Source organism: Pongo abelii, chromosome 23 (genome assembly GCF_028885655.2).
Source record: "Pongo abelii isolate AG06213 chromosome 23, NHGRI_mPonAbe1-v2.0_pri, whole genome shotgun sequence".
Taxonomy (NCBI): domain Eukaryota; kingdom Metazoa; phylum Chordata; class Mammalia; order Primates; family Hominidae; genus Pongo; species Pongo abelii.
This window is the reverse complement of record NC_085929.1, coordinates 50,506,723-50,515,785: the sequence shown is the minus strand read 5'-3', so window position 1 is coordinate 50,515,785 and position 9,063 is coordinate 50,506,723. Positions and strand designations below refer to the sequence as shown.

At 45.9% G+C, this 9,063-nt stretch overlaps 1 protein-coding gene across 4 annotated transcripts in view; it reads right to left on the bottom strand.

The window, feature by feature from the left end:
* Positions 1-1,569: 1,569 nt before the first annotated feature.
* The window catches only part of SAMM50 (SAMM50 sorting and assembly machinery component), a 51,425-nt gene continuing 43,931 nt past the window's right edge, over positions 1,570-9,063 (bottom strand). The window contains exons 15-17 of one of the 4 annotated variants that reach the window (XR_010139541.1): positions 8,620-8,790; positions 8,415-8,504; positions 1,570-7,393 (exon numbers count right to left, since the gene is read on the bottom strand). Coding sequence is in view for 1 of the 4 variants with exons in the window: in XM_063723104.1 (XP_063579174.1) it covers positions 8,700-8,790 (91 nt within the window). In the remaining 3 variants the exon portion in view is untranslated. Of the gene's footprint in view, positions 8,791-9,063 lie in introns of all 4 variants that reach the window. The other 3 variants (XR_010139540.1, XR_010139542.1, XM_063723104.1) reach the window with 3 other exon arrangements.

Here is a 9,063-nt window from a genome sequence, read left to right as displayed (position 1 = left end):
CCAGGACTCTGCATTTCTAATGTATCCTCAGGTTCCTGAACCACAGTTGGAGTGGTGTAAGACGCTAGGGTATACACTATTGAAAGCATTCCATGGGCCTGGCGCAGTGCCTTGTGCCTGTAATCCCAGAGGGTTGGGAGGCTGAGGCTGAGGCAGGAGCCTCACTTGAGCCCAGAAGTTCAAGACCATCCTGGGAAACATAGCAAGACCCTGCCTCTATAAAAAATATTTTTAAAATAACTGGGCATGGTGGCATGCACCTGTGGTCCCAGCTACTCCAGAGACTGAGGTGGGAGGATCCCTTGAGCCAGGGAGTTGAGACTGCAGTGAGCTATGATAGTGCTGTTACCAGTGGAGGGTCTTGACTATGAGTCATCCAGGTTCTTGGCGTTTTGAACAAAGAATTGGGCAAAATGAACAAACAAAGAAACAATAGAATGAAGCAATGGAAGCACAAATACATTGAAACAGAAGTACACTCCTCAGAGTGGGAGCAGGCTCTAGCAAGTGGCTGAGAGCCCTGGTTACAGAATTGTCTGGGGTTTAAATACCCTCTAGGTTGTTACTTGATTACAACCGATGTAAATGAAGAAGTGGCCTGCGACCAGTCTGATTGGTTGTGGGAGGGGACCAATCAGAGGAACTTCCCATTTTTCATCTGCCATGCAGTGGAAAGGTGGGAGGGTTGAGTAGCCTCTGATCCTTTCGTTACTTGGGTGTGGAGAGGTGGGGTTCTCCTTTTGATTCAGCTCTAGGAAATCAGTGCAAATCAGCCTTAGGTAGCCTGCCTCCAGAACCCATTCTCCTGCCTCAGCACCACTGCACTCTAGCCTGGGTGACAGAGCAAGACCTTGTCTCTGAAAAAATTAAAGAAAAGAAAGAGAAAAGCATGTAACAGGAACTACAGTATGCTATTATTTTTGTAAAAAGAAAAAAAAAACGGCCAGGCGTGGTACCTCACACGTGTAATCTCAGCACTTTGGGAGTTCAATGCAGGAGGATCGCTTGAGCCCAGGAGTTTGACACCAGCCTAGGCAATATAGCAACACCTTATCTCTACAAAAAAAAAAAAAAAATTAGCTGGGCATGGTGGCACACACCTATAGTCCTAGTTACTTCGGAGGCTGAGGCAGGATGATTGCTTAAGCCCAAGAGGTTGAACCTGCAGTGAGCCATGATTGTGCCACTGCACTCCAGCCTGGGCGACAGAGTGAAACCCTCTCTCAAAAATAAATAAATAAAACTATAAAAATTTTTTTTAATCATTGATTTTTAAAGAGCTGTTGTATTTTTCCTACCTTTATTGCAAAATAAGGATTTTCCATTTTCAAGGCTTATAAGAAGGTCAGTCAGGAGTCTGTTGAGTAAGCAGCACTGGCCCTGAGAACCTTTTAAATCAATCATCCATTTTTTAGAATCTTTTTGGAACAATGGCTCCTAATTCTCCTTAAAAGGTACTTCAGGTGCTTAACCCTATTACCTGTTCTGGCTTAGCCCAGAAGACAAAAGCAGTGCATGCTCACAAATGGGACGTTGTGTTGCGGGACAATCAAAGACAGGAGAGACCGAAAAGGTTCAGGAGAGTTTATTAAATTAAGGTGATCACCAGCTCAGCCGGACATAGGTCCAGAAAGTTTGAGCCCCGAACAAAGGGCTTTTTCTACTTGTAAACATCTTAAGGCAGGAACTACGTGAGGCGGGAAGCAAGTTACAGAAGCAAGAAACAAAGACAGCATTACAACATTTCTTCTATCTTGAGAGAAACATGTCTTGCAATCTAAACTTATTGGTCTTGTGACCTGCAGCCATGCTAGGGAGGTAAGCAGGAACTCGCTGGGCCTGTAATAAACTTTGAGGAATGTGGAGTTGGGGAGTATAGATAAGGTCCACTGTCCACAGAGAGAAGACAGGCTGTTAATATTCTCTTTTAACTTGAGAGTAAGGGGGGGGGGGGGTCACACTTTGCAGCAACTTTGAGAGGATTTTAAAATTTCTATTACTACTACTGTTAGGTTATAGTTGATTTTATTAATTCCTTCTTCAGTTGCGGGGAGCCCAAAAGGGTCCTCACTGACTTCACGCGCCACCTGCAGCGCCTGCTCCCGCCCCAGCACCTCTGCCGGCAAGGGGTACCCAGGCTCCCTTTTCTGTGCCCACGGCTCTGCTACTTCGTGTCTGCTGTGATGTCTTTGGCAAACATCTAGTTTGATTGTTTTTTTCTCACTCAAGCTCAGAAAAGGTGGAACTTATTTACTCTGACCAGAAAATGACATGCAGACAGATACACCCCTCTCCATCCTGTTCTAGAGGCTTCCACCCCAAGAGTGGGGAAGGGCCAGCACCTGGCAAAGTTCTCCAAACAGAACCAGGGGCTCCCTGGAGAAGGGGAGCGGCCAGCCCTGCAGAAGCCAGGCCCAGCAGTGGCAACTACAGGTCATTTGGAACGACTGCAGGGAAGGGGACATTGGGGGCAAGGGATGGGCAGACACAAGAGGCTGCGGGACCTCTGGGGCTAAAGAGGAAGGTAGACATGAAGTCCTTTCCCATGCCTATGTCCTGAATGGTATTGCCTAGGTTTTCTTCTAGGGTTTTTATGGTTTCAGCTGCTATAAAGACACATGCACACATATGTTTATTGCGGCACTACTCACAATAGCAAAGACTTGGAACCAACCTAAATGTCCAACAATGATAGACTGGATTAAGAAAATGTGGCACATATACACCATGGAATACTATGCAGCCATAAAAAATGATGAGTTCATGTCCTTTGTAGGGACATGGATGAAGCTGGAAACTATCATTCTCAGCAAACTATCGCAAAGACAAAAAACCAAACACCGCATGTTCTCACTCATAGGTGGGAATTGAACAATGAGAACACATGGACACAGGAAGGGGAACATCACACACCGTGGCCTGTTGTGGGGTGGGGGGAGGGGGGAGGATAGCATTAGGAGATATACCTAATGCTAAATGATGAGTTAATGGGTGCAGCACACCAACATGGCACATGTATACATATGTAACAAACCTGCACGTTGTGCACACGTACCCTAAAACTTAAAGTATAATAATAACCAAAAAAACAGAGGAGGGTAAACCTGACTGCAGTTGCCATAAGAGCCACCCGTTCAACACCCTGCACCTGGCCCAATGTCCATGCTGGAGGAACGAATAAGCGAACAAAGGAAGTGAGAATCCAAAGCCGGCTCCGACTCCTAAACACAGGTTCTTTCCACCCCAAGACAAGGTTTCCTGCTCCCCACCCTGGAAGACCGGTTTTCAGACAGACAGGAAAGGCTAGGACCCTGGCCTGGGAGTGTGGGAATGGAAAGAAAGGGTCAGATTCCAGGGAGTCCAGTCCTCGCGTGGCTGCTGCAGTGTGTTATAACAGGGCTTAATCTCTCTGGGTTAAGGTTTGGTGATGAATCCTACTTAGCCTTTACTAGATACAGAACATGCCAGGAAATTCCATTCCACTTGATTTCTGCAGTGAAGTGGAATGGATGTCAAGTCAAGATGTCACCTTTCATCCCCAAGGCCACACCACAGTCTCTTTATGATGTTCTGGTATTTCCAGCAGTAGCTCTGCCCACTCAGTATTTCAGGGAAATTACGTTTAGATGAGCAGTAATTTCTGGCTATGATAATAAGATCAAAGCAATTGTATTTGGGTCTCTGACTCAATACGGGAAGGTCACCTTCTATTTCACAGTGACGGATGGATCCAGGCTAGCTATTATCTCAACCCTGCGAAGTCAGAATATTTTAATTGACCGGCACATTCATCTAGTGACAAATGTAGGGAATGCTTCATCCATTAGAAACTGATTGATTGAAAAGCACAGGGGAAGTACAGGGAAGAAAGGCTGTAATTTTCACAGTTGGTCAAACTTCACAGAATGTCCTTGCTTTTCAAAAGTGATGACTATTTTTCTAACAAGATAATGCTGAATCTCCTTTTGCATGAACATTTGTTGCTCTTAAAAGTTATCTAATGATTTGGCAAAAGGAATCCAGTAATTTGCTTGTCAGGAAGACACTATGTATAAAGCTACAACTCTGGCACCGAGACGTGTGTGTCTGTGATTACCATTCGCCCTACTTTTGGGCAAAGCATTTTTCATTCTTGAAAACAGGCCAGCTGGTTTGACCCCAGGAAGGCACGACTGAGACAGCCTCCCACGGTTCACTACTCAAACTGAAATCTGCATGTGTAAATGTAAAAACGGGCCTCACGTTTAATGCAGAATTTAATGCCAGTCCTTGCTCTTTACAGCATTCTCCTGTGTACAGCCATAGAGGAAAGACATCCCTCCTACTAGAACCCACTGGGATTGGCAGGTTCTTACGCACCCCACGGAGCACAGAGACCACGCACCTGCCTCTGCCCCTCCACCAACACCCACTGCCCCCTCCTGCCACTTCTGAGTTCCTACCATGTGCCAGGCACTTTGCTTTTGTTTCTCTCGGTACTGATAGGCTCTACTACCCCATTTCACAAAGGATCTGCGGCAGGGAGGCGAATATGATTTACATCTGAAAATAAAAAGAGGGTGCTTAAGTCCCAGCTTAGCCCTTGTGGGCATTCTCACAATTACTGTATTGCAAATCACAGAATACTACCTGGGGAGGACCCCAAAAGCTGAAAAAATTAGCTTTGGACAATGATAGATCAGTGGTTCCTGAAGTGTGGTCCACGGCCCCCTGGAGATCCTGAGACTCCTCCAGGGAGTCCGTTGGGTTAAAACTATATTTATAATAACGCAAAGACGTTACTTAGTTACTTGGTTCACTGGGTTGACATTTGCACTCATGATGCAAAAGCAGCTGTGGGTGAAAGTGCCTGCACCCTGGCAGAGAATGGCAGAGGAAACACACCCCTATGGCCATTGTATTCTTCGCCACTGTGCTTGGGGAGGGAAACACAAATGCCAGTTTCGCTCATGAATGAAGCAGCAAAATGCTCCATGTCATTACATCTCAGCGCTTTTACCCTGTGTTCAAACATCCTAAGCAGAGAACACTTCTGCTGCCACAGGGGCTCCTATGTCTCAAGGAAAGCCCTGGGTGGTTGGGTCCAGGCCTGAATTGCCGCTGTGTTCATGGAACATTGTTTTTTCCCTGGAAGAGCGACTAACAAACTATGGTGATTCAGACGTGGGTATCTGGCAGACATTTCCTTGGAAATGGACGAAGTGAGCTTCAAGGAAGGCAATTGAGTGTTTGCTGCCAATGGTAAAATACGGGCTTCAAGTGAAAACTGGAATTTTTGGAAACTTGGATCCAGCACCATGAGCTTGGCAGCTTCCCAATACCTCCCTAACTTCTAATGGTCCCACTTCCGATGTACCGACTTTACAACAGTGTGAAATGGTTGCAATTTCTATGTCATGTACAGTATTCAACAAACTACACAAGATCTTCAACACTTTCTTATAAAATAAGCTTTGTTTTAGATTTTTCCCAACTGTAGGCTAATATAAGTGTTCTGAGCATGTTCCAGGGAGGCTGGGCTAAGCCACAATGTCCAGTAGGTTAGGTGTACTTAATGCATTTTCAATTTACAATATTTTTGAATTACAACGGGTTTATCAAATGTAAGTCAAGAAGCATCTGTACTTAGATTTTCCAGATCCAACAGGTGCTGATATTAATGAATGTGATCTTTTATTTATTGATTGATTGATTTTTCTGAGATGGAGTCTCGCTGTCACCCAGGCTGGAGTGCAATGGCACGATCTCGGCTCACTGCAAGCTCCGCCTCCCAGGTTCACGCCATTCTCCTGCCTCAGCCTCCCGAGTAGCTGGGACCACAGGCGCCCACCACCATGCCCAGCTAATTTTTTGTATTTTCAGTAGAGATAGGGTTTCACTGTGTTAGCCAGGCTTGTCTCAAACTCCTGACCTCAGGTGATCTGCCTGCCTTGGCCTCCCAAAGTGCTGGGATTACAGGCATGAGCCACCGCGCCCGGCCAAATGTGATCTTTTATTTTGCATAATGAAGACGTGTGGACATTTGGAAGATGTGCATAATTCAGGGAACCAGTATTTTGCAAATGACTAGCGTATGATGTTACAAAAGCATGCCTGGGTAAACAATCCAATCACAGCCAGGCAGATCAGGGGATCTTAATGGAACAGACTGTGAAAAAGACATAGACGGGGTTTCAGATTCCACACTGCAACTAACCTTTCAAAACCGTTCATTAGTTGAGTTTTGGTGAAGTATCAAAGAATGTTCACAGCTATCTGAAAAGGCTACTAAAATACTCTCTTTTCCAAATACATATCTGTGAAAACAGATTTTCTTCATATGCGTCAATCAAACAACTTCAAATGCAACAAACTGAATGCAGAACCAGATACAAGAATCCCTCTGGTTTTGAAGACAGATATTAAAAGATCTGCAAAATTTTATAGGCGTGAGCCACCACGCCCGGCCTATTTCATCTGTATTTCTAAAAATTATTTACTCAGGTTGGCCACTGTCCTCCACCTGGCTTTTCTTCATTGGGAAACGGGATTGTGCCTCATATTCACAGTGGCCCAGTATCTGAACCCACATGCGAACCTGTTCAAGGTCATACGGCTGGTCAACCACAGAGCTGGGATTCACCTCCAGTCTGAATCACAATCAAGGAGCTGCTGTTCAACTCCTTGTACATAATGTCCCCAGACAGGCAAAACAATCAATCTCTGGTGTTAGAAATCATCTAGCCTTTACCTTGGGGGTAGAAAGCCCTAGAAAGCTCATGAGTGGCATCCACTAAGCGTGGAATCTATTGCTGAATACACCAAGATCTTCTCCTTTGGTAGAAGAAAAACCTGAGGAAAGCAGTGAGTGGATTTGGTAAACAGCCCCAACAGGGCAAGAGCCAGGGCCCCTGACCCGGGGCTCACTGCTAGTCCACTCTCTTTTTTTTTTGAGACACAGTCTCGCTGTGTCATCCCGGCTGGAGTGCAGTGGTGCAATCACGGCTCACTGCAGCCTTAACCTCCTGGGCTCAAGTGATCCTCCCACCTAAGTCCCCCGAGTAGCTGGGACCACAGATGCATGACACCACACCCAGCTGTTTTTTTTTTTTTCGTAGAGATGGGTTTTTACTACATTGTGCAGAGTAGTCTCAAATTCCTGGGCTCAAGCAACAATCCTCCCTCCTCAGCCTCCAAAAGCGCTAGGATTACAGGCATGAGCCACTGCACCCAGCCCTCATCCACTTTCTGACAGTTTTTCCCCCAAAACTTACCTCCTCCTTGAGCATATTCAGATGTTTCCACTCCTGATCTGCCTGGGCCAGGGAGAAGTGAACCAGCCAGAGAAGCCATGAGTGCCTGGGAGCACAGGCCCCAGCTGCAGGGACACCCATGTCTCAGCTCCAGCCTCCTGCTGCAGGTAGGAATGAATATTTTTTGTTTGTCGGATCCAGTTTCTCAAGAGAAGCTAGAAATTTGGACTTCTAAGTACAACCTGATTTTAACAACATCCATTTTATTTAAATCACAGCTCACCAGTTTTTGTTCTCTGGACTAAGGAATCCCCTTTTCTCTCCTCTTTGGTGATCTTTAAACATATGGTGCATTTGTGCACATCTAACTGTCCCAAAGGTAAATTTATCTGGTCTTTAAAAAGGGAGAATTCAGAAATTAAAATGAGTTCTTAGTTTAAGGAGCTGCAGGAGATGGGGAGGACGTCAAAGTGTAGGGCCTTTGCAGGAGTCACCCAATGGGAAAACGTGGCCTGATAGCAGATCCTCACCAGGTGACTGTCCTTTGTCCTAGTAGCGATGGCATTTGGCAGAACAGTCTGCTCCCTCACTAGGTCATAAGACTTGTAGACAGCAGCCAGGTACACAAGAGCCTTGTGGCACAGTGTGGCAGGCACACCACTGATGAAACCATTTGTTAAAGGTCAGAGTGTGTGTACCGAGAGCACCACAGATTCATGATAACAGAGGAGTGATCCATCACAGCTGTTCTCCCAGAAGCATCGTGAAGATTAGGTTCACTAAAATCGATCTCCTTGTTACAAACGGAAGATGACCAAGCCAGCAGGCTTCCGGCACCGACCCGGCAGCATTCTCCAGCGGAAGCAGCCCGCTGGTTTCATGGCCCATCCCTCAACGAGTAAAGGAAGAGGTTAATTAAACAAATACCCAGCTCTCTTCCAGTCCAGAACATTGAGGTATTTAGAGAAGAAGCGGAGTAACATTAAGATGCAAAGAATCACTGAGCCAAGGGAGGATTTCATGGGGGATTTTGTGAGGCTTTCCATCTTTCTTTGCTCTCTGAGCTCTCTAAAATAGCAGCTATGAAATTCCTTCCCACAATGAACGTGCCTTATTTTTGGTCTTTTGTGGAAAGCACTTGATGAAGTGCCTCTGGTTTCACGCTCTGGTCTGCCCACTTACCACCTTCTGAGGATGAACAGAACCCGCATTTTCACCCAGGACCTCCACTGTTTTCACTTCACCTGTGGAGGAGCAGCCCATGGAGTCCACCTGCAAATTAAACACGCTGCAGCCGCACGAGAGACAGCTGGCCCTGGTGAGCTTTAATTAAGGAGCTGGCTGCAGCGACCTGGGGTACCCCAGACTTGCTTGATTAAACAGGTACCTTTTCACAGGCGAACCTTTCGCTGGGTTCTCCACTGACGTAGTAGATGATTTCTCAAAGATCATAGTGCTGAGTCTGTATTATTCAGATTTCACTGGTCTAAGTTGATGGTCTGAACATGACAGTGTTGAAACATGGGTTTCTGGTTTTGTCAAAGCCATAAATGTGAAACTGTAAAGAACAAATCATTTAGGGGGAAAAAAGTACATTTTTCCCTGTTCCTATTACAAGGAAGGCAAAACTTTTTTTTTTTTTTTTTTTTTTTTTTTGAGACAGAGTCTCACTCTATCGCCCAGGTTGGAGTGCAGTGGCGGGATCTCAGCTCAATGCAACCTCTGCCTCCTGGGTTCAAGTGATTCTCCTGCCTCAGCCTCCCGAGTAGCTGGGAATACAGGCACCTGCCACCACGCCCAGCTAATTTTTCTGTTTTTAGTAGAAGTGGGG